Here is a 26674-nt window from a genome sequence, read left to right as displayed (position 1 = left end):
TGTGCTAAGTTTTATTTAATATCCCCGCATGTCCACAAGTAATATCTGCTGTCACGTACAAAGATAGAAGATGTGCTAACTCAGGCTCGACTGCTAGTGAAGCCGGGTTAGATTGGCAGCGAGGGAAAGCTGTTGGTGCCAGTTCAGTACCTTTGAGATGTATTGATTCAGGTGCCCCCATAAGCCATCGTGACTCGTGTCTACAAGGAATGCACGAGTAATACAGCATTGCAACAACAATAGGGAATGCCCCAAATTTGCTGGTCTGTAGTGCACTAATGGCTTGGATCAAGATCCATAAAACGGTACAATTTCTCAAAATGCTTGCATAGCAAAGTCTTCAACTTTTTGCAGATAAAAATGGAGATTTTTTTTACAAATGTTTCATTATAACTTTTTATAACAAAGTGGTGGCACAGACCAACTCCCACATCAGGAACTCCACGTTTTCCATGCTCATACAGCCATGGCCACATCTACATGAAGAACAATGCTTACTGTCCCAATGGCAATGAGCTAGTTGTTAACAAAGCACAAACTTGGATTGGGAAACGAATTAGTTGTGTCCTTTGAAATGAAGCATCCTATGAACTGCCTCATGCAATTTAGATAAATGAAGGAAAATATAAAACAGCATGCCTGGACTGGGATTTCAATCACAGCCCTTCCAAATAAGGATCTAGTGTCCTAACCACTGCACCATATCAGGTGGCCACAGTCATCTAAAGGATTTCCTCCTCTCTGATTATTTTCAACAACAATACAAGAGAAGGAAAGTTGCCTCTCACCATACAGCGGAGATGCTGAGCCGCGATAGGCACAATAAAAAGATTCACACAATCATAGCTTTCGGCCATTAAGACCTTAGTCAGCAGCACACACACACACACACACACACACACACACACACACACACACACACAAACTTGCACACACATCTATAGTCTCACACAGCTGAATATATATACTGCTGACAAAGGCCTTAATGACCGAAAGCTGTAATTGAGTGAATCTTTTTACTGTGCTTATCGCAGCTCAGCATCTCTGCTGTATGTTGAGAGGCAACTTTCCTTCTCTCGTATTGTTACATTCCATTCTGGATTTTCCATTGTTTTATTTTCAACAACACAAACATTATGTTCAATATGCAGTCATCACAGTCATACTAGAGGCACATTCATGCAAGCTATTAAAGTTGTGTTTAGTTCAAAGTCTTGAATCAGGCTATGAGCCAAACAATTCCACACATCAGCAATGAAGTCTTTTGTAAAACCAATTTTCTTCTCTGTAAGCACAGAGATTTTGAAGTAGACGTAGCTATACATTTTCTGTTTTTATAGGAGCACTTAGAGCAAAAAACAGCTGTAGGTGACACTGGTACTTTAAACTGGACATCTGCTCCTACAGCTAGTGCTCTTACCAACAGAGCAACACAATCTTTTCTCATAGAATGTCTTTGAAGCCACAGTTCCATCAAATGTCCATCCAGCTCAAATGGAAAGAGGCCAGTGACAAATTCTTTTACTTATTTTTCAGCCTCACATCACACAAATAGAACCTTTATCAGCTCAGACTTCTTAGCATGTCATCAACAGATTCCTCTATTCCTGTCTCTCTGTTTTATATCGTGAACTCTGAAATTTATTGTGGAAAGTAGACACCAGGACCCTACTGGTCTAACAAGCCTGATGACACTGCACAAAGATTAGTGATATCAACTCACAATTAAGAAAACGAACTGAAATCTCACAACTGCCAATTACTACAGTAGCTGGCTGAAAATCTCTTAAGCAAACAATTAACTTTCTTGGGAGTCATGAAAAAATAAAATAAGAAGGAAATTCCTACAGAATTCCAAGCACATAAAACCAGAAGTACAATATGTTTCATATGTTTTCTAGACGATTTTAGTATGGTCTTGACTGATCCCAAAAAGAACAAATAGGTAATTTTTTTTATATTAACAACACGCAGCACAACTGTAATGTACCAACAGACTAAGAAATCAAGAGTGATCAGATGTTCTCCTCCCACAGCAATTCCACTTTTCTACAGACATCTATATATCGTTGGTATAAATTCAAAAATTATTTTCAAATTCAATGATCTTGAATTTTTTAAAACACCTTGCTCTTTGCCTGATAACATTTGAACCAACAAGTGTTACTTCAATTGTGTCCCAAGAAAATGCCCACTTTCTTCACCAAGCATAGGCACAAAGAAGAGCAGACCAAAGACCCAGCAAGCAAAACCTGGAATTTGATACATATGTGGTACGCATTAAAACAAGGAAACAAAAACAGTATGTGTGAAATACAAGAAAAACGTATGCAATAGATGGAGCGTCACAGACAAACAATGTGTGCAATGTGGAAGTGAGCTGCAGATGGAAACTGACTAATTTATTCACAATCATAAATAGAAGTGGGAGTTTGGAAGCATCCCATTTCATAATGTATTCTCTTGTTACTTTCTTATCATGTGAATCAGTGCAATTAAGTGATATAATTTTTAAAAATTAGGGGAATGAAGAATATCAGCACCTTAAAAATTGTGACAACAATAATAGACAACTGAGAAGGCAAGAAATAAATAAAATATTATAATTGTACAATCATGTAATAATGTGTTTTATTTTCTCCATTAAAATGCAGCTAATGATTATATAATGATTATTTTTCCTAAGGTTAAAAGTGCTGTACTAATTGTGGTTAAACAGATCTGATGAAGACTTGCTAAGAAGTCTAAACTGGTAATGGTGCTTTGAATCCGATGTTGAAAACTACAATAAAATAAATACCGGAAACTATCAATGTATTTCTCACAGCTATCCAAGCCTCCAAAGCTGTGCCAACTGGTTGTTATTCCCCTGAGAAGACCATTAATAACAATGACAATTACTTCTTGTTACATCACTGAACATTAGCTTTAGGGGATAAACATGATGAAAGCAGTGCAACTTCAAAAATCTCCAGTAAAGGCCATGCTGGTGATTTACTTCAACTGCTCAGGTACAATACATATAAAATTTATATTTTACAGTAACGCTGTAAAAAATCTTCAACTAACATGAAAACACCAGGAAAAGAATTGCAAATATCAGTCATAACTGTCTCCAACTGGATGATAATTATCAAAGCACTTTGTAATTATTCAAACATTTTGACTCTGCATCCAAAGAGCTTCCTTTGAAAGAAGCCTTAAGGAGAAGGACTGATATGCATTATTACTGACAAAATTTATGTTCAATCTTTCACTCCTTTAATGCCAGCCATGATCTAATTGTGATTGTGTCATCTGCCTTCTAAATCCTTTCCTACTCCCTCCCCTCCGTCACCCCTTCTCACCCACACCAAGACTATAATCTTTTAGTATTTCTCTACATGTGAACACTAAAGGAAAGATCGAAGATAACTGGCATCTATTACTTGTCAACTGTTCATGCAAGATATCAACTGTTTTCAGATTTGAACACTCACTCTTACATCTGGAAGGTCACACATTAGCAAGCAAGAAATTTCATTTGGATACTGTGATCACACCAAAAACAAGAAAAAATTATAAGAATGGAATGAGCTCACTAGTTTCATTGAGAGTAGTTCAAATTTTGAGCATACAATGTCGATGATGACTTATCTACTGCCTCTACAAATAGTAAAGTGTGCAACAAGATAAGATGAAGCAAAAATATCAAATGTGATTTTAACTAGTTGTATATTTGTTTAATAAGAATTTCGTTGCAGCCTGTTGTTGTATCCCAGGTGTGAGTAAATTTCAGTTAAAATTTCTGGGTTAAGAAGCCATGTCGATACATGAAAGTGTTCCTTGAAATTTCATCCTTGATTATGGGAGACATTTTCAGAGGTAAAAAGGCAATAAAAATGAAACTATTCCCTGACATCTTTGGAGGTAAAACAGCAACTCCTTCAATTCTCCCCAAGAACGATTCTACCTCACATGCCTTTTCCACAGTCTGACAGATTGTAAGAGTCTCGCCCTGACAATGTCTTAGTTCCTCTACTGACACTAGCACGCAGGTGTCTCTTCACTCTTATGTTAATAATACTTCTTGTGTCCTCACTCATACCCATTTTCCTACAGTTCCTCATTTCATCGGGATGAACTGTGAATCACTGGTAAGGTGCTTTCTTACTTGCTATTGGGAATTGTAACAACACATACAGCTGTGCTTCATCCATGCCAATTTCTACCACTGACATAAGCTGTTGCTGTCTGACCTCCAACTATGTCTCCCGTAATCAAAGCAAATGTCTGTTTCATATGTTGACAATGATTTTTCTTGGTCATGAAAGCCTACATTATATTAGGTAAATAAAGTTTTATATTGTCATATCAGTTATATAGAATGTATAATGATGAAACACTCAGTGAATATTTGATTTTTTCCACAAGTTCTTTCCAGTAATAATATGTTTCTAAAATAAAACAAGGAAACTGATAATCATACTTCATGAAATATAGTTCACTATTTTCAAATAAAATACATTTTCTTAAGCATAGGCAGAGCAAATGTGTACCACCATGATTAGAAGTTTTAATTTTTGATCTTTAAAATTCCTAATTTTTTCCCTCTATGTTAACAGGAGTTTTAATTGTTTTCATGTTTTATATTAATGTAGTCCATGGTATTACATACACACAAAAAATAATGATGCTACTGTTCTTAGTATTTGTGTGTTATTGCAGTTTTTACATTTTAACATAAAATGGCACAATACTTTCTGCATCACACCTTGAGAAATTTGTGGCACTTAAGTAATTTAAAAAGTCATACAACTTCCTAGATAATATTGGTGCTAATGTTTATAATCTGCTTCTCATTATATTTTTTCCATCTACATACTGCACTCAAAATAAGACGGCACATCCAACATAAGACGGAATAACTGAAGTGAAGTACAGAAAACAAAACTTTTAATTGGGGAATGGAAACAATATAGTCTTTAATGACAAATTTAAGAAATTGAAATATGATGAAAGCAATACTGTGTGGTGGAAGTCCCATTGCATTACCACAATATTCAGCACTGTAACCACCACACAACCCATAAATTACGTATAGTGAATACATGCACAAAACAAAATCCTTTTAATACAATAATAATTAACATCTCTTTTGACACAATACCTTTAAAAAATTTCTTGTAATCTATTCTGTCAGCAGCATTCTCATAAAGGAGGTATCCAGCTCTTTTGAGTTTCTACCAAACAAAAAGGAAAAAGAAGTAAGTTACTTTCACAAAATAATAGGAAGACAGAAAAGATGTACTGTCAATTAACACAGACACTCCAATGAATGATAGGATAGAGGCAAAGTAAGGGACAAGATCGCCTTTGATCTGACAAATAAAGCCAGTAACATACAGATACATTGAGCAGGCCTTCGTTATATGTGACATGGTTGCTTCATTTATATGGAGACTGGTGAGTTACTTTTCAGAATATAAAATCATGAGACTCTTAAGTACATCAGTGCTACAAATTTTATACTTTTAGTGCCCGAAAAGGAAAGCCTACAACTTCAATGTGTTATAGCATACAAATTAGTTAAGACATTCACACCATGTTTGACTTACGTGATAGACAAACTCACAAAGTTTTGCTTGTGTGTGTTCCAGGTTGCCATGAGTTAAGCATTGTGGGATAATTTTTTTCTCAAAAGAAAAAAAAAAAAAAAAAAAAAAAAAAAAACAAACAGTTGATTCTAACAATTACCTTGATATGCAGGAACTGTTTTGTTAACAGAACTGACTAACTGCCAAGACAGTTGTTTTCCAACAAGATGGTGAACAGTCGCATGAGCTCAGTCTGTGCAATATGCTCTAGACCAGGTCTTTCCAGAGCACTGAATTGGCAGGGATGGTTCAGTTTCCTGACCTCCTAGGTCACCTGAAGTTACACAGATGGACTTCTTTCTATGGGGTTATATCAAGGATAGAGAGTACCAAATGCCTGTCAAACACATATATGATTTAAAGAACCAGATCACTGCTGCCTACCACATCCATGATTGAAAGAACCAGATCACTGCTGCCACTGTGCAGCTGATGCGGATTTGTTGCACCAGTGAGGATAGAAATTAAATACAGACTGAATGTTGTGTGTGCCACCAAACGTGAACATGTTGAAACTAACTGAATGGTATAAAAACTTTGTGAGATAGTGTGCCCCATAAGCCAAACATGGTGTGAGTATCTTAATTAGCTTTGACACTGTAACACAAAATAGTTGTAGCATATCTTTTGTGACACCCTGTAGTATGAAGATAGAATAGCATTTTAAATATTTTCAAAATACGTATCCTATATACTTATTGACCATTAAAACTGCAGCACCAGGAAGGTTCGCAAATAACAAATTTACTTATTGTGCAAACATGGCACAGTAGAAGCAATACATTGTTAAATTTGCAGATGTTTTGGGGCTTTACAGAGTGCAAAATTTAATACATAACACTGCCATCCCTGGCAGCAACAATGACTCTAACCTCGATGGGCACGAACTAAAAATGAGCTTTGAAATATACAGGTACGTCATTCCATGGTGCTTCAAATCCATTCTCGAGTTCATCAATCGTAGTAGTTAGCATTTGGTAGTGTGTCAGTCTCTCAGAAACCCTTGACTATATGATATCAGTGGTTGACAGATCTGGCACAATGTGATGGCCAAGGCAACATTCCAACACCCTATGTTTCAAGACAGTTCAGGACAGGAGGGGCAACATGTGATCTTGCATTATTTTGTTGAAAGATAAAGTTACGAAGTCCTGTGTGGCACAGCCACTAGCCTTAACACCTCAAACATGTAATGCCTGCTGTCCAAGTTACTGGCTATACAAAGCACGGTGATCATATTGTGGACCTGCTGTAAACAAGCAATTTCCTGAATCAAGATATACAACGGAGCTGTATGATCTTAATGGTCGAATGAACAATGTGTCTGTCATTTCGTATACTATTGGCAATGTGCCATTCAGATCCTGCACAACACTGAATATAACACTCTCTAATACATCAATTCCACATTCATATGACAGTCTTACGATCCTGACCTGCCCAATGCAAGCAGCAATAATGCTAATCGATAAACCACAAACCTGATAGGCAGCAGTCTACTTTCTAGAATGGCAGAAACTGTTTACTCAATTTAAAACCAGTACAAGGTACATGTTTTATTCTTTGCCTATAAGTCCCTGTCAGTATTATGTATAACTTGCTTTGTAGTTGAGAGAACAGAGGGACCCTATCATGACTACTGAGTTTTCTGCTATGTCGCAAGCTTCAGAGTATGCTCACTAATTATTAACACAAACCCATATCATCATTTTCTTGGAATCTAAGACTGCAATTACCTTGCTTAAAAGCCTGAGAAAGGAACACTCAAACCGTCCAACAGAATAATTGACAGTGACCAATATGTATCAGCTGACTAGAAAAAGACATCACATCACCCTTCCTCAGGATAAAGCCACTTATTACCATACCAGCCGACACTCCTATGAAGAAAGCCATATATGTTTGCAAAGGAGAAGACAAATTAGTACTATTCAAAAGTTTGTCCACAAGATAAAGCATGTCACTGGAAAAAAGGGATATTTTGTGAGGAACCTGACATAGCGAACACCCTAACAAGTAATAACACCAACTATACTACCAACATGTCTCATTGGCACTAAACAGTTGATACTCAGTCTTCGCCAACTTACGAAATACTTCATAAACCAGAACAGGTGATTACTTTTCCCCAAGAAATGTAACTGCCCTACCCCATAATGTGGTTCCATTTATTTAGCTAGTCTGCTTGCTATGTGCTGCCCCTCCCGCCTCCACTAAACTATTAGTTATCAACAGGTTACAGGTGACAAGCGAAGTGACTAATTATTCAATTATTACAGAAGATGTCTGGTTGTTTCATTGACATTAACATAGTCATTTTCCTTGGATTCCTATTTAAATTGAACATGCAAGCTCTTCCTGACACCTGGATTCAAAGAAAATATTGTTTTGTATTTACACTTACAAACAATGTCTTTCAAAGAAATTTGATACAGTAAAGTGTGTTGAAAGTTTGAGGACTTGTGGGGCGGCGAAGAAGTTGTCGAATGAGTTGTTTGAATGTTCATTTCACGTAACAGACTATTGCCGATGCAACATATGTGGGACGGCGAAGAAGTCGTTGTTTAATGTTGAATGAAAGTTGAACATTGCCACCTTAAATCACGCGAGCCTGGCAACTAATTTGGTGGCCAGTCAGAAAGCGAAGGGAAACTTACTGACCTTAGTTCCCAGTCTGCACGGCCACATTCCTGTACAGCCCAGCTAAACGAAAAATATCCATAGTTCTTCACGGGATTAGGGCTGCTTCAATAAAATTTAAAGTTCCAAACAAGATTTTATTATCTTAAAGGCTCACACAAATTACTCGAAACTTCTGAAAATGCTAAAGACATTAAATATTGTTAATTCAGCCAATCGTTTAATAGTTCAGAGGCGACTTCTACAGCAAGTTCCTCCCGAATAGTTCATTACTCTAACTAACGGTGCTCTATTAATAGTTCGCAATAATGTTAAAAAAAAGATTAATGCTCGCCTTAAAAGTGGAGTTAGTCACCACTTGCCACGCGGAATTATACTTCACACGGACGGCACAATAACAGTTTGTTACCGAAGTCTAAACGATCCAGGACGGTGTACAGTCCTCGCGATTTTCAATGTCCGTTTACATTGCTAAGTACGCGCATGTCACAGCCCGCTATGACGTCACCCGAGGCGAGGCGCGATCGGACGTTAAGCTCGCGTGGACTAGGCGTTGGTCTAATGCGGAGTGAGCTTACTACTGCCTCTGCCGCTCTTTTTATATAGCTCCGGCGCGTACCGCCAAGAGAGCATCTGTTCTTTTCGTTCATATGCAGATGCCTGCGGCCTCCAAATGACCGCTATCTCAGGCACATAATCTTAAATATCACATTTAATAATAGCTTTACAAACTTCTCAATTTTTGTATACATACATCTGAGCAGTACAGAAGCACGTAGAAAATCTCAGCCCGCTAAAATTAAAACTTTACTCTCTAGAATTTTTACAATGGAACTAACGGTAGATTGTTACCTCTGAACCATACCTTTATCAAGACTTGTATCAGCTGTTAATTATGCTACAAGACTAAAACTTGGTGTAGCTTTGTTAATTGTCCTATCTGATCATTGGTCTTAAAGAATTTGTTTTATCATTAAAATTTAAAGTACTTAATCTATAATGCTTATGTACATTTTACTCACAAAAGTAGTTTTTACTAAATTACTAAAAAACTAGAAGAGGTAACTGATTGTGGTATTTCCATTATTATTATTAGGGTGAACTGAAGCATCCTACCAATTTTCAATATTGTAGCTCTATTATTTCGCGCCTCTGATTTTTCCGAAAAACGCGGATTCTGGAGTCAATTTTAGTTTTATGGTTTTGGAAACCAGCACCACTCATTAATGACTTCTTACTGCACCTTCTCACCAAATTTTGGCTTCCTAGCGTCATTATTTAGCGCCTCCTATTTTTCTTTCAAAACGTGAATTTTACGTAAACTACTAATTTTATAACATTAAGATTTGTTACCTGAAACATTATTACATAGAACTATACTTTAACAAAGTTTTACACACAAATCTTAATTTTTACTTTTATGTTAAATGTGGTGCAATACTATATGCAGGCGCGTTACGATGACGTGACGCTACTAGCAGTGAACTAGGGTAAGTCCCGTGCACTCGCTCGCCTCTGTATCTTATACATGATACAGCGCTTGCTTTGCTTCAGACTGACAAAATTTGCAGAACAATACACAATCAATCTTGATGAAAAAAGCATTATGAAATTGTTAACTTTTCCAAGAAAAGATTATGATGTTCATGTCTAGGTTCAATGGCAGTGTAGTAGAGGCATGTGCCAGAATTACACCAAAGGCTAAGGTACTGAGGAACGGCTGTTACATTTCTTGGGAAAAAGTACTCTCCTGTTCTGTTTTATAAAGTATTTCTTAAGTTGGTTGAGACAGTGTCAACTATTTAGTAGTAATGAGACATGTTGAAAATATTACCAACTAAAACACTGGCACCTTGAAATGAGTGCCAAACATAGAATAAAGAGCAGTTCACTGTAACTATGTGTGACAAAGCTTTGGGCATTCATCAAATACCACTTATAGTTATTGGTAACGCTGCCAACATAAGTGCCCCCAAAAATTGCACCTGAAAGACTTCCTGTCTGCTACAAACATTACTAAATAGCACAGTTGTCTGCACGTCCTCTTAATAATTGCTTTCCCAAGACATTGTGTTATTGCTGCTGTTTTTGCTGCTGCTGTTCATGTCGTCGTCATCATCATAAGCCCAAAGGCTGGTTTTAAGCAGTTCTCCACACTTGACAACCCTGCACAAATCTCTTCATATCAGCACAAACATTGCAATCTTGGTCCAATTGAATCCTCTCATCTAATCTTCAGCATTCTCCTATAGCACCACATTTCAAAAACCTTTTACACTCCAGTTATGTGTGTCATTCACATTTCCACTTCCATATAAGGTTATACTCTAGACAAATAATTTTATAAAAGCTTTAATATTATTTTAAACACAAACTCCACATAATCTGTCTGAATCGAAAGCACTGATCTCTTTCTTCAAGTTTGGGAATATTTTCAGCTAAATTTGAAAGAGGGTTTAAATGTCAACCATTTTATATTCCCCACTTGATGCCTTCACTGATTTAGTTAGGTCTACCTAAATAGCAAACTCACTCACAAATCTCGACACATCATTTCCCAATCTAATCCCCATCAGTATCACCCAAGTCAATTTGACTTAACTCTATTAACCTTGTTTTGTTTATATTTATCTTTTAATTCGTTTTCAAGACTTTATCCATTTTGTTCATCAGATGGTCCAAGTTCTTTGCCACCTCTGAGAATTACAGTATCTGATAATTTTAATTTTTTTATTTCTTTCTTTCTTATTCTTTTACTTGACTTTTCCTGCAACTTCACCTGTTTATGTGTTCGACACACATACTGCAAACCGCCCCCCAATGTCCACTTCTTCCTTGCCCCGTCTATGAGCAGAAGATGTGGAGTGTTTGTTTACTTCAATCTGTACTTTAAAAGAAATAATATGAACTGACTTTGCAGTACCAAGCTGAGAAAGTGTCATTCACGTGTCATCGAAACTGCAACATAGAACTTACAAACTATTCACAGAGAGAACAATGTAAACTGAAGAGCGCATCTGGACAGCAGTTGCAATATACACAACTGATGGGAATATCTAGTTAACTAAAGACCTAACCACAGATATTTTTAAAAAAATACAATATAGTTGGATATATAAAAAAATCCACCCATCAACAGGTGGCAGTCTTTCCTTCTCATCCAGTCTGATAAGCCTCCACTGAACCAGAGCCATGGCTCCAAAAAGTTGCCCATTTCCTTAACCATTATGCATATTTTCTCCTACCACCGCTTAGTGAGTAGATGTTTTTATTTACCCAATCATACACTGTTTAAAAGATATACGGGAACATGTGTATCAACATCCAGTACGTTTAATTTATCTTGGTACAGATGGTATCTCTGGCCTTACTGCAAGGTTTGAAATCTTCGCTTTCAATGTAGGCAAGTATTCAATTTCTATAGGCTGCATTATGCATACACTGTCAGGTGACCACACAGAAGGAAGTGAGTACTGGTGTACTAATGTTTTCTACTGAGGCACGCAGAAGGCATTTGGCATTTGTGGACGAGTATTCAACCAAGCAAGTGCAATGCGACGTCTTAATGCAGTACAAGTTGCAAGAGCAGTCTGTTTGATCCAAAAAGGATGGACTTGCAGTCGTGTTGTTGCAGATGCCAATGCCTCTCCATGTGTCATCCACAGGTTGTGGACATGCTACATGGAGACTGGCCAGTATACAAAGCAAGTAGGACAAGTTCACCAATGCATTACAACCTCACATGCAAATGGATATGTGGCTGTCTCTGCATTGCAGCATCATACGAATACCATCAGAGCACTGCCAGATGATCTGAGAAGGGCCACTGTGACTGCTATGTCCAATCAGACTATAATGGACAGGTTGCAAGAAAGGCTCTTACGACACAGACATCCTGTTCAAGTATCCTGCTTGACATGGCATCTTGCAGCACGTGTTCAGTTATGCCATTCCCATGTCGACTGGCAACATTGTCACTTGTAAAACATGTTATTCACAGATGAGTCCAGATAATCCTCTGACACAAGGTGATAACCATGTTTAAGTGGGAAGACCTGTGGTGGGCAATACCTGCCAATGTTGCCCAGGAAATTGACAGATGTCCAATGTTCTGTGATATTGTAGGGATGCTTCAGTGTTACCAGCCATATGGATCATGTAATTATCCATGGTTGCCTTACTGCCAAGCAGCACATTGGGCAGAACCTGTTGGACCATGTGGTGCCTCCTGCAGACAGCAGTGATCCTGAAATCCTACTGCAAGGGCTATGTGGCAGGTGCCAGCATGGATGGCTTCTGAAGACTGCACATTGAAGTAATGAAATCACTGACAGCGAGTCCCAACCTCGTAAATTATGTTGCATATGCTTGACATTTGTGTTTATGGTTGTCCTGTTCCATCACAGACTCTCCAAGACCTCTCATGGGCTCTCATTGAAGAATGGGAACATACAAGGGGTGTTGTGACTTAGCTGCCTCACCCTGTATCTCCCCAAACGTAATAGATACAAGGAGGCCGTTTGGACAGTGAATTGCAGGGACAGGGGCTACCTGAATACATCACTTTTCATGTATGTGCTATTTTTTTACTACAGACATATAAGGCCATTTTTTTTTTTAATGGAACCCTAAGTTAAGTTTTAGCATAATATGATGGGCTTAAAAAGATGGTTTCAAATATGTGTATATCATAATATTTAGGCAAAGAGTTTGAGACACAGGTATGTTTCCATATTGCATTCGTCCGTCGAAGCAGCGTCGTCCAATGCGACCTTTCCTGTTGACCACTGAGGAACTTAACAGGGAAGACATTGTTTTCCTGCTTCTCAATAACGCCGCAAGTTGATGCATGAAGTAGTTGGAGAAAAGGGTATAAATGTGCTGCTGGGGTAATAAGACATCGCATTTCCGTCACAGACATGTGCACCTAAGAAGGAAAGTTAGATATGCTTCTAGTGTATGGGAAAGCAGAAGAAATGCTATTAGAGCAATAAAGTGATATGGAGAGCTGCATCCTGATCGCAAGCGTCCTGAGCACCAGCTTCTTTCTCTATTTGCAACAAAGTACTTGAATCGGGATCATGGAGCGCCATACAAAGGACAAGGCAGAAAACTGCAACTTGCGAGGTACACGAAGAGGGCGTTCTAGAGTTGGTGCCTAACGACCCTACTGTTTCATCATGACATATTGCCTCGGAATGTGATGTAAGTCAGAGAAGTGTTCAATGCATATTGCACTGGCACAGATTTCACCCATTTCACCTCTCATTACATCAAGCACTCTTGGTGTGGATTTCGAATGGCGACAGGAATTTTGCCGGTTTGTTCTGCAGCGCCTACAAGATGATCCAAAGTTTTTTTCAATGGGTGCTTTTTACTGATGAAGCAACTTTCACCAACCACGGTAATGTGAATTTGCATAATATGCATTAATGGTCGATAAATAACCCTCATTTGCTTCGACAGGTGCAGCATCAGCAGCCATGGAGTGTTAACGTGTGGTGCGGCATCATCGGAAACGTCAATGTGGGCCCGTACGTCATTCCGGGTATACTAAATGCCAATAACTATGCACAGTTCCTGCGAAATGTTCCTCCCTTTTTGCTGGAAGAGGTACCACTAACAACGTGCCAGTGTGTGTGGTTCCAACATGACGGCTGTCCTGCTCACTCTTCCCATGTGGCTACAGAGCTATTAAATGAAAAGTTCTTGGATTGTTGCGTAGGATGACGTGCTGAAGTGAAGTGGCCAGTCCGGTCTCCTGATTTTTTTTTTCTGTGGGGAGCAATCAAACAAAGTGTATGCCCAAATACCAACTATGCCAGATGATATGAAGCAACGCATCATCGAAGTGTACGCTGATATCTTACATGCCACCCTCGCAGCCATTCCCAAATCATTCAAACAGGAACTACAAATGTGCATTGCAGCAGAGGGGAAGCATTTTGAGCACATGCTTCAGTAAAGTTTTGTATCATTTACAGTATGTATTTTGTATCTTTGTGTGTATTTGCTTCATGTTGTGATCAATAGTAAATATTTTCAAATAAAAAACAAATACGTACAAAATAATTGTGACCAATAAGGGCCTCCTCATTTACATTTGTATGTCTATTACATACAATTTATTAACATCTTGTAGTATTTTAATACTGTATGTTGTCTACTATTTTGGTAACACAGTTGTCAAATAAATGAATAATATTTGCACATCATCATCATCATCAGCAGCAGCAGCAGCAGCAGCAGCAGCAGTTAATTTTTGTGCAAAATATCACAGTATGTATTACTATTGTTGGGTAAATGGGCATGTTTGTCCAAGGACGGACTCGTGGCATTTACCACGTACTCCACACAACAGGAAAGGTCACACTGGACAACGCCACTTCGAAGGACGAACACGATTCGAGACCATATCTGTTTCTCGAAAACTATTCACCTAAATATTATGATATACATGTATTTGAAACTGTCTTTTTATGCACATCATGTTACGCTAAAGTTTAACACAGGGTTCCATTTAAAAATACCAAAGATGCCCTCATCTCTCTATAGTAAAAAAATAGTAGAAACACGAAATGTGATGTATTCAAGCATCCCCTGTCCCTGCAATTCATTGTCCGAACAGTAACTTTGTATCTATTACGGTTGGGGAGATACAAGGGGTGTTATGACTGAGTTGCCTCACCCTGTATACCACAGGGTGACTCCTGTAGACATATGCAGAGCATGCCATGTAGATGTCAGGGAGTGGTAAACTGTTATGGATAAAACAAAAATTCCAAGACTTACCAAGCGGGAAAGTGCCGGTAAACAGGCACAATAAAATAACACACAAACACACACACACAAAATTTCGAGCTTTCGCAACTGGCGGCTGCTTCGTCAGGAAAGAAGCAGCCGCCGGTTGCGAAAGCTCGAAATTTTTTTGTGTGTGTGTGTGTGTGTGTGTGTTTTATTTTATTGTGCCTGTCTACCGGCACTTTCCCGCTTGGTAAGTCTTGGAATCTTTGTTTTAAGCCCTCAGAGTATGTAATAGACTGTCCCTGTGCCTTATTTTTTGTGCCTGAAAATCCGTCACACAGGGAATTGCAGTCTCTTGAAGGTGAAGGAAAGGTCAGTTGCAATATGTAACATTCATGGGATGTACACTGTTTCGCCTTCTCCTATGCTGTTAAGATGGCATCCTAGAACACATTGGCCAGTGTCTTCATAACATACAGCCGTGTTCCGTTGCATAGTTTCAGTGTATCAAGATTTCACATTAAAGTAATTGGTGCTCCCACTTTAGCCAAAATGTGGTACAGTGGCGGACTGGCAGGATTAAGAGATTTCAGGAACTCATCTGGGAACTGTATGGCCTCATCGGCATCTACCACATCGTCAACAGATTTGTACTCAGTAAGTGCACCTGGTAACATAGCAAGTACTTCACTTTATTACACTGATGTCCCCCACTTATAGATGGAAAAATTGTCTTCTCTCCTAATCAGGGCATAGTGTGAATGACTACATCTATGAACTCTGCAATGGAAGATACCAAACTGCAAAAATTGGATGGCAATTGTATACTGCCAGATGAATCTGTGAGTATCCTACTTTCAAATGTTAGCAGCTTTTCAGAGATCAATTGATGATCATTTTTCCCAATATTCACTTCATGCAGTTTTTAATTCTTTTTATGTACTATTCAGCTTCCTCTACGAGCCTATGTAGCCAGCTTTGGCAAAACTTTCTTTATATCGCACTAGTAGCACAGAGAACACAGCCCGTTTTTGCAAAACGGGCCTTTTGTATATGTAGGGGTCTTCCCAAAATTTTCTTATGCTACTTAAGTTTACCAAAGACATTAGAGTATTGCTGGTTTTCTCATAATTTGTTTAGTGAGAGACAGATGACAGAAGAAGTACTTTTCTGACTGTGTTATGGTACTGCTGGAATAATTGGTTCGCTTGGTGGTAAATGGCAGGGCATATTACTGTGTCCATCACTGAAGGTAATACTCAACGCAGTGGCTGATAGGAGCATTTAGCCACCACACCAGGTACCTATCTAGTTTTCGTACGCAGTACAAGACTGCTTGTTGACAATAACTTACGTGAGTTGGTTGCCAGGTACTGCCACTTCATGGAAGTTACGCACAGAAGACTAAACTTGTGTTAAATAATGACTATGGAAGCAAATGTGAATATAATAGTCCTGTGAGTGAAAAACATGGTGCATGTAAAAAAACTGCCTGCATGCTGAAAGGAGTGAGGCAACTGCTACATTTAAAAAAATAATAGATATATCACAGGACTGCTTAGCCAGATTGCTTGGCACTATCAACAAAATGGGACTGCACTAGAAGAACAAAGAGATGGCTCAAGAGCAGCTCAAACTGACACGGGTAGGGCTAAGCAAATGAAGAGCAGATTCCAAAGTATAGATACAGAGAATGTCATAACAAAAGGGAAAATCAGTAGGTCATGTTTGCCCCAACATTAAATGTAAATATAATGTGGGAAAATTTTTGCAAAGAATGAAGACAGAAAGCAATAAAAGCTGTTCTGTGTCAAAATTTAAGACAGTGTTCTGTTAGAATTTTAATCTCGGCTTTTGCATACTTCACAGTGGTAGATGTACGACACGCCAGGAGTTTGAATTGAAAGTAAAGGTCGCAGAAATGGAAAATTGCCAGGAAGTGTGTAAAACTAACATGCACTTGCAAGAGACATGTCCAAAAAATTCCACAGCACCATGCACAAGTACTCTGAAGGCACTGTAAAATTTGCCTTTGCCATGCAACAAAATCAACCTCTGTGGATGCTCACTATTGAAGAAGTGTTGTACACAATAAAGGTATGATTTCATAACTTGACTGTGAGAATACACAAACTAAAACAAGATAATACTGAGAAAATGTTACAATTTACTTGATGTGAAACAGAAGCTGGAAGACATGCAAATGAAATCACATCAGCACTGCAGTATTTCCTCCTCCATTGTTTGGAAAAGAGGACTAAAGGCATTGGAAAGAGGATAGAGAATTGAGCTTTTTGCAGGCTTCTGCATCGGCCAGGAGAAGAGCTCTGTTTCATATCGGTGTACACACTGCTGCAGAGCGAAACTCCCATTCTGGAAATGTCCCCTAGGCTGTGGCTAAGTCATGTCTCCACAAAATCCTTTCTTTCAGAAGTGTTAGCTCTGCAAGGTTTTTAGAAGAGCTTCTGTGAAGTTTGGAAGGTAAGGAGTGAGATAGTGGCAGAACCGAAGCTTTGAGGATGGGTTGTGAGTCATGCTTGGGTAGCTCAGTCAGTATAGCACTTGCCCGCGGGAAAGGCAAAGGTCCTGAGTTCAAGTCATTGTCCGGCACACAGCTTTAATCTGCTAGGAAGTTTCTGTTCTGTAATGCTCCGTACACTCGCCCATTTTATGAACTTACTATTTTCCTTTTTGCAGACACAGTTTCAACCCACCGTATCATATACTTGGTAGAGTTGAGAAGGGATATTTAAGAAGAAGAAGAAGAGATTGTGCCACCTTGTGAACACAGAAATATTCGAGCAAAGTTTGGAAAGGTGCTGGTGTGGGGAGAAGACTAGTTTTCCTTTGACTTTAAATGGATTTGCCAAGAAATATTGAAATCTACCTTCATTTAAAAGTGATGGATGTAAGAGCAATAACTTACAGACAAAGAAATTGTAAGATTCACTGTGCTGTTACAATGACTCATTTGTCTGGACCAGAATTACATTGTTGTGTTTGAGGAAGAATATTCCTTTATTCAAAGTCATGAAACATATAGTGATTATTCTAAAATACCATGTGAGTGTAGAAAAGATGGATGTAATGAAGCTAATGTGTTTCCTCACCTTTCCTAAAGATGCAAGAAACAATGACATACTCTCTGTAAGTGGTGAGGTGTATGAAGACAGCTCACAGTGAATTTACAAGGATGAAGAGTTCTCTGAAGCTGCGTAGAAGAGAAAAAAAAATAAATGTTGTTTTAAACATTTACCATAAAAAACAGGCTTTTAATATTCAGGTATCAGTAATGTAGTCTGAGCGTAAAGAGAGTTTTGAAAATGAAACAGTTTCTTTACTCCCAGCAGTTAAACTAACAAGAATTTTATACATGTGCAAATATTATCTTAAAACATATTCAAAAAATTAATGAAATTTGCAAATTTTAAAAAATTTCATTTGATTTTCTCATTAATTAAAAAAAAGTATCGCCTGTAAAATTTTATTTCTCGCGTAAAGTGAGTTTTGCAAAAACCGTCCTCAATTGTGCAGTGTCATTCCTCAGATGTATTATCATCTTTTCTTTTTTCAGCATTACTTTTCATGCTAGCCCCCACGTATGTGCTGACTGTGTCAGCAGTTTTAGACTTTATGACAACTGGCGGAGTTTGACAAAAAAGTCTCTGCATATGAGTACCACAACTCCTCCCACGATTTGGTTATCACTCAAAGTGGTGTCCAGTGCCTTGATTGTCTTCTTGTGCACTATAGTGCACTTGTCGCAGACAATTATTTTACATGACTTGAGCATCAACACATGACCACTTGCCTTGCCTATGCTGCAAGAAGATTGTTGTGTCTTGCAATATCAAGTGGCAAATGAAGCACAGTAATGTCACTGAAATGCCTGAGGTAGCAATGGCAAGGGAACCTCTATATCTAAGCCCCAATTTCAGCCAGAATTAGATTTACTAGAACTGTTTTCCCTGTGCCTCAGGCAACATCATGAAAAATCATATTGCCTCATTGCTGTGATTCGAAACCCATAACAATTTGACATATTTCTCTCTGGCCCTCATTAAGTTGTGGCTTCTTGTTTACTACATACGCATGCAAGTTGCTTACATTTTCTTGCATAATCAGTGTGAAGTACATGTTGTCAGTCATACACTGGTGCAGGCAAGCAAAGTTGCTGTAACTTTCGTTGATCATGGCAACACTTTTGTGCTCAATGATACAGCTACATCTAAATTTACTTCTACACACTGCAAACCATCATGAGGTGCATAGCAGAGGGTATGTCCCATTGTACCAGTAATTAGGGTTTCTTTCCATTCCATTAATGTATGGTCTGCAGGAAGAATGACTGAATGCCCCCCCCCCTCCCTCTCTCTCTCTCTCTCTCTCTCTCTCTCTCTCTCTCTCTCTCTCTCTCTCTCTCTCTCTCTGTGTGTGTGTGTGTGTGTGTGTGTGTGTGTGTGTGTGTGTGTGTGTGTGTGTGTGTGTGTGTAGTAATTATTCTAATCTGAGTGATACATGGGGGATTGTAATATATTCCTTGGGTCAACATTTAAAGTTGGTTCTTGAAACTTTGTTAAGAAGTTTATGTCTATTTACGAGAGTCTTCCAGTTCAGTTCCTTTAGTATCTCTGTGACACTGTCCCCACAACTTAAACAAGACTGTGAACATTTGTTCTGCCCTTGTTTGTATACGTTCAGTATCTCCTGTTAACCCTATCTGGTATGGGTCTCACACACCTGAGCAATATTCAAAGACAGGTCACACGAATAATTTGCGAACAATCTCTTTTAGTAGACTGATTGCACTTCCCAGTATTCCAACACTAAACTGAAGTCTACCATCTGCTTTGCCCACAAGTGGCCCTATGTGATCATTCCATTTCATGTCCCCACAAAGTGCTACACCCAGGGATTTGTGTGAGTAGACTAATTACAACAGTGATCTTAGAGTCATAGGATACAACGTTATTTTTGTTTAGTGAAGTGCACAATTTCACATTTCTGAACACTGTAAGATGCCAATAAGTACACCATATTGAAATCTTATCAAGATCTGACTGAATATTTATGCAGCTTCTTTCAGATAACACTTTATTATGAGTAACTGTATCATCTGCAAAAAGTCTGATGTTACCGCTAAGATTGCCTGTAAGGTCATAAATAAACAACAAACAGCAAAGGGCTCAACACACATCTCTGGGGCACACCTCAAATAACTTCCACATCTGACAATGACTTCCCGTCCAAGATAACAAGCTATGTCGTCCCTTATGATGGAACCTTTGACAATAAGCATTTATGTGGTACTGAGTCAAAGGCTTTTCAGAACTCAAGAAGTACTGCATCTACCCGATTGCAATGATCCAAAGCTTTCAGTAGGTCATGTGAGAAAAGCACAAGTTGGTTTCACATATTGACGTTTTTGGAATGCGTGCTGGTTGGCAGTGAGGAGGTCATTCTGTTCATGATAAATCATTACATTTGAGCCCAGAATATGTTCTAAAATTTTACAACAAATTGATGTCAAAGATACTTGATGGTAGTTTTGAGGATCACTTCTATTATCCTCTTTGTGGGCAGGTGTGACTTGTGCCTTTTTTCAAGAACTGGACACAGGTTTTTGCTCGACTGATCTGTGACAGATTATAATTAGAAGAGGGGCTAACTCTGCCACACATTCACTCTAGGATCTGACGGGGTTACCATCAGGACCTGGAGCTTTGTTCAATTTTAACAATTTTAGCTGTTTCTCAACACCTCTGACACTAATACTTATTTCATTCACCTTTTCAGTGATACAAAGATTAAATTGGTGCAATTCTCCTTTGTAAAGGAACACTTGAAAATGGAGTTACACACTTCAGCTTTTGCAGTGCTACACTCAATTTTAGTTCCTGTCTGATTTGCTAGAGACTGGACACTAACTTTAGTGCCACTAACAGCCTTTACATAAGATCTAAATTTCTTTGAGTTCTGTAAAAGATCATTTGACAATATTCTGCTACAGCAATCTTTGAAGGAATCATGCACTGTTCTCTTGACAGCCAAACAGATTCCATTCAGCATTTCTCTATCTACAGCCCCACATTTTGTTTTACACCTATTATGTAGTAATCTCTGTTTCTTCAGAAGTTTCTTTACAGCGATTCTATACCACGGAAGTTCCCTCATATAAACTTCAGCCATAGTTCTTTTACATGCTCCTGAGCTGAGCTGAAAGTTTCGAATTCCTCACTAAAATATGACACTACTGATTTTTTTCTACTTTACTGAACATATATATCTTTCTGCTTGTTTTAGTTGTCCTTTGTTCTTTGGTAATCATTGTTACTACAACCTCATAATGGTCATTGATACCAGTTTCGATGTGGACATCCTCAGAGGTGTCTGATCTATTTGTTACCATATATCCAATATGCTTCCATCACGAGAGGGGTTCCTAACTATCTGTTCTATGTAGTTTTCAGAAAATGTATTTAGAAATGGTTCACAGGATGTCATACTACACCCACCACCAACAAAACTGAAATTCTCCTATAGACTGTTGGATGATTAAGGTCTCCACCGATGATTACAGTATGACTGGGGAACTTACGTGCACGTGAACTAAGACTTTAGAGAAATTTTTCAGTAAGATCAGGAAATGAGTCTGGTTAGCAATAGAAGGATCCAATTATTTTATGCTCACCCCTAATACTGAGTCTTGCCCAAACAATCTCACATACAGCTTCAGTTTCTATCTCTGTGGATTTGAGTATTATTGTCTACTGTGAAAAATAAACCATCTCCATTTCCCATCTGCCTGTCCTTTCAATACACCGGGTGATCAAAAAGTCAGTATAAATTTGAAGACTTAATAAACCATGGAATAATGTAGATAGAGAGGTAAAAACTGACACACATGCTTGGAATGACATGAGGTTTTACTGGAAAAAAAATTAAAAATAAAAAATTCACAAAATGTCCAACAGATGGTGCTGGACTGGAAAACGTCAGAGACTGTACATGACAATCATGTTACAGAATCGCATCATCCCCAGCCTGGCTGATAAACACCTGCTGGAATGTACAATGTTTATGCAGGATGGCGCTCTACCCCATATTGCTAAACAAGTGAAAGATCTCTTGCGTGTCGTTTGGTAATGATTGTGTGCTCAGCCGCCTCTTTTGTCATGCTTGGCCTCCCAGGTCCACAGACCTCAGTCCGTGCGATTATTAACTTTGGGGATACCTGCAGTCACAAGCGTATCATGATCGACCGACATCTCTAGGAAAGCTGAAAGACAACATCCGACACCAATGCCTCACCATAACTCCGGACATGCTTTACAGTGCTGTTCACGACATTATTCATCAACTACAGCTATTGTTGAGGAATGACGGTGGACATATTGAGGATTTCCTGTAAAGATCATAATCTTTGCTTTGTCTTACTTTGTTATGCTAATTATTGCTATTCTGATCAGATGAAGTGCCATCTGTCGGACATTTTTTGGACGTTTGTATTTTTTTGGTTCTAATAAAACCTCATGTCATTCCAAGTAAGTGTGTCAATTTGTACCTCTCTATCTACATTATTCCACAATTTATCCATATTTCAAATTTATACTTACTTTTTGATCACCCGGCACACTTAAATTTTCCACACAAATCTCATTGCAGTTAATTTCGGGTTTCAACCAGCTTCACCGTTTTTCAAGAGTGCTTTGTTGAGAATGCTTCAGCAGCTTACGTTTTGGATTTTAATACTCTAACCAGTAGGTGGCATTTGTTTCGATCTTATACTGATACTTCTGAGTTTCTGACAGCTGTCATCATCTGGATAGGATGGAGAGTTGCCTAATCTGAAAAACCCTTGTTAAACCTGAGTAGCGGCAGCTGATGTGTAGTGCACACCTGACCCATTTAGGAGGACCCTACCATTCTCAATCCTATGGGCAAGACCAGGAAGTCACAACCTAGCTCATCACAGAACCTTCTAAACCTCTGATTCAGTCTTTCCACTTGACTCAGAATCAATAGGCCACAATCAGTAATGGTACAATATTGAAAATTACGATCTTTGTTGAAGCTCCATGCGCAAGACTGGTCTTCTCAACTTTCTCTGGCAGTCACTAATGAGCCAACTGTGACCTCTAAGCCCAGATGACAGGCAGGTGTCATTTGTTCCAACGTGTGCCACAATCTGCAGTTGGTTGCACCCTATTCCCTGAATGGCTGGTGGAATAGCCTCTTCAACATGCTGAATGAGGCCTCTAGGCATATACACTGAGTGCATCTGGTGTCTTTTCATGTCCCTTGCTGCCATTTCCCTGTGAAGTACCATCATTTGCCATACTTTTCAACTGCCTATGGTTAATATACCCCTACCCTTTAGTGTTTGCCACCTCCTGACACTGGACGAGACAGGCTTCCCCAAAACAGGTCAAATGAGTCCCACCGCCTCAGTTTCAGTTTCAGTGAAAGACAGCACCTCAAACTTGTCGTTTAGGGGATCGGTACAACACCCTGAGTCCTCCCTGGTCCCCATCCACCCTGTACAGGACACTTACATCTACTACTGACATGCCACTTGCAGTCAAGTGGATGGGTATTGACAAACCCTGTACATTCTGCAGAGGAGCTGCCAATCATTTGACAGTAGTCAAGGCAATTTCCTTCTGCTTGTGAATGTCAACCAATTCCTCCCGTGTTCGAGAACAGCATTCAGTGTAGGGCTGCATTTTAGCTCGTGCAACGTATTACAAAACGGTGAAAAAATACCTTTAAATTAAGCCCACTTATAATCTGTTGAGCTAAAAAGTTGCTAATTCCCTATAAGAACTGAAGCAAATACACAAAATTAGATTTATATTATGGAACACAAAAACCTGTGGTACAAATTATTAGTTTTATAAAACGTTTTGAGGTTAATTGTAGTTGTTTGAAAACTCGGATACAGAGTTATTTATGATAGATGATATATGGGGCTGCTCTGCTTTAAGAGAAAACTAGATGTAACTCAATATGCTAGTTAGAATATCTGCTACAGTAACTAAATCACAAACACCAATTTACTACAAACTGCTCATGAAATATACCAAGGACATTGATAGCTTCAGAAATTTCTCTAAAAACACAAGTTTATTCGCATTGGTATGCACTGAAATTCAGGGGTTAGAAATGCAAACCACAAACACTGATCTGCTACAAAATAAATCATGTAACCCAGACACCCATACCAATAACTTACGAAAATATAGTTTTGTAAATGTCCAAAAATTCTCAACAATAACCTATTTCTCACATAATTTTACAACGAATTTTTAGAACAACTGTTTTGAACAAGGACAGGCCTACTGTTGTCAATAATTTTTGAAGAACACAATTAAGTTTAAGACAATGATTGAAAATAACAGTAAGAGTTATTGCAGCACTCATGGATGTTAGAAATATCACAAAACAAATGGATATTGATGCCGTCAATGAAAGATTATGCAAAAGCAACATGACAGGTAAAATAAGTGAATCTAGAACTTCAAATTGGCACACAGTTGTTGTATACACAGTCTCACACAACTAAAAATTCCATAGTCTGCTATTATGTATAAATAAACATACATAATACACTGACTTTTCATTGCAGCATGAGTTTATCTTGGTGAAAATTGCTTACATGCACAGCATCAACAAAGCACATCATCTGCCTGTTGCAGCTAACAATGTCATTGAAAATATGCAGACCAATGTAATATTCAATGTCAGATTCTTCCTCCAGACTGTGGCAAGTATGTTCTCACTCAGTGCCACCTCATATTTTTCCACAGGAAGTCTGGCTCAGATGGACTACATGTCTTCAGCATCATAGCAAAAAGGTTCCTTATTTGTTGAGGATGCAAGTCGATTCGACATCTCACAAATTTGCAAAACAATCTTGACATTCATGGAGTGTCAGCGTTCAGTCTCCTTGATGCTTGGGTACTAAAAAGACTACCTGTCTCTCCAGAGACTTCTCCAAGTGACAAAAATTCACACCATGTAGAAAACAAACAAAATAATCTGAGTAAAGAATCAATTTTAGCTCTAAACAGCTGCAACTAGTTACTTAATGAAGTCTTTGCAGCCGTTTGGATCTGTAATTGAGTACTATACAATCATGGCATTAAACAGTGTAGAATGCATAAATTTAATTAAGCAGAACTAATGCTATATTATATGATTTTGGAATCTTCCACTGTGAAAACTACAAATTTGGACTACACCCCAACTCCATAGTCCAATTGTTAAGTACTTAATGAAACTTCCTAGCAGATTAAAACTATTTGCCGGACTAGGACTTGAATCCACAATCTTGCCTTTCGTGGGCATCTGAGCTATACACATACGATTCATGACCTGCATACACAGTTTTATTTTCTTTACCTTCTAAACATCACAGATGTCTTAAAAATTAAAAAGAACTCTACTACACAAACATGAGCTCTGTGAACTCATTTTGTCTGCTCACATAATGGAAATGGACTGGAAATGCTGAGGAGGTATAGTCTGCCTGTAAACAAAGTGAGCATCATTCATAGTGGGGGAAGTTGCCTTCTTCGGAAGAACAGCTACTATACAAGATGACTAAAGAATGAATTTCCTCCCTAGCAGTGCAGACCAGTGTGTAGAGACTTACTTATATACTGTCCATATCCATTACTTGTGTTAGTGTTATTAGTAATTCATATCTGCACCCCATGTAGCATTAACATATCTTGTGCAAAATAAACATTCTGCAGGTAAATTTACACACTACGTCACCAGTGATTCACAAAGTGTGCTGCGGAGGATCCACGTTACTTTGTGAATCATCCCGTAGTTGCTTCTTGTGGAGTAATGAGGTAGATAGAGTGGGGAATCAACTGCTCAACCTGAGGTTCACAAATCTATAAATGATGGAAATGCATGACCACAAACCGGCAGCCTACTTTCCCCCATGCTTCTACATCAGACATTGCTTTGATGAACATTAAACTGTATCAGGTTCATTGGGGACATGTGTGAATGTTTACACAAAATTTCATATTATTACACTCTAGGAACACCATTTATCCCTTGATGTGGCTCTCCTGTAAATATACGCAGTACACATATTTAATATTAGTTTTTAACCCACTTAATTTGAAGATGGATATTCAGAATGAAATTTTCACTCTGCAGTGGAGTATGTGCCAATATGAAACTTCCTGGCAGATTAAAACTGTGTGCCGGACCGTGACTCGAACTCGGGACCTTTGCCTTTCGCGGGCAAGTGCTCTACCATCTGAGCTACCCAAGCACGGCTCACACCCCATACTCACAGCTTTACTTCTGCCAGTACCTCGTCTCCTACCTTCCAAACTTTACACAAGCTCTCCTGCGAAAGATAGATATTACTTTTATACCGCCAGAACGGCATTTTTCATAACCTGTGATTTTCCCATCCCCTGCAACACAGAGTCCACTAGTCCTATAGATAAAGAGAATAGGACAATATTTGTAGAAAATTTAATGTAGTTTAATTATGTATTGGGAAACATTTTCACTATAAGCCACAGGTTTTGAGAAAAACTAAAAGAAAGTGACCTTTGAACACCCCCACATCTCGATGCTCACGCCCAATTGGTCAGGATATTTAGTATGTTGACAATCCC

General features: G+C 38.5%; 1 protein-coding gene across 1 annotated transcript in view; it reads right to left on the bottom strand.

Annotated features, from left to right (window-relative positions):
- Positions 1 to 26674, bottom strand: part of LOC126336781 (ubiquinol-cytochrome-c reductase complex assembly factor 1-like) — a 106354-nt gene that overhangs the window by 31100 nt on the left and 48580 nt on the right. Inside the window, exon 3 of the mRNA XM_050000800.1 lies at positions 5150 to 5222. Coding sequence (XP_049856757.1) covers positions 5150 to 5222 — 73 coding nt within the window. The remainder of the gene's footprint in view (positions 1 to 5149; positions 5223 to 26674) is intronic.

The sequence above is a fragment of the Schistocerca gregaria genome, chromosome 2 (assembly GCF_023897955.1).
Source record: "Schistocerca gregaria isolate iqSchGreg1 chromosome 2, iqSchGreg1.2, whole genome shotgun sequence".
NCBI classification, from domain to species: Eukaryota; Metazoa; Arthropoda; class Insecta; order Orthoptera; family Acrididae; genus Schistocerca; species Schistocerca gregaria.
This window is presented reverse-complemented; position numbering and strand designations above follow the sequence as displayed.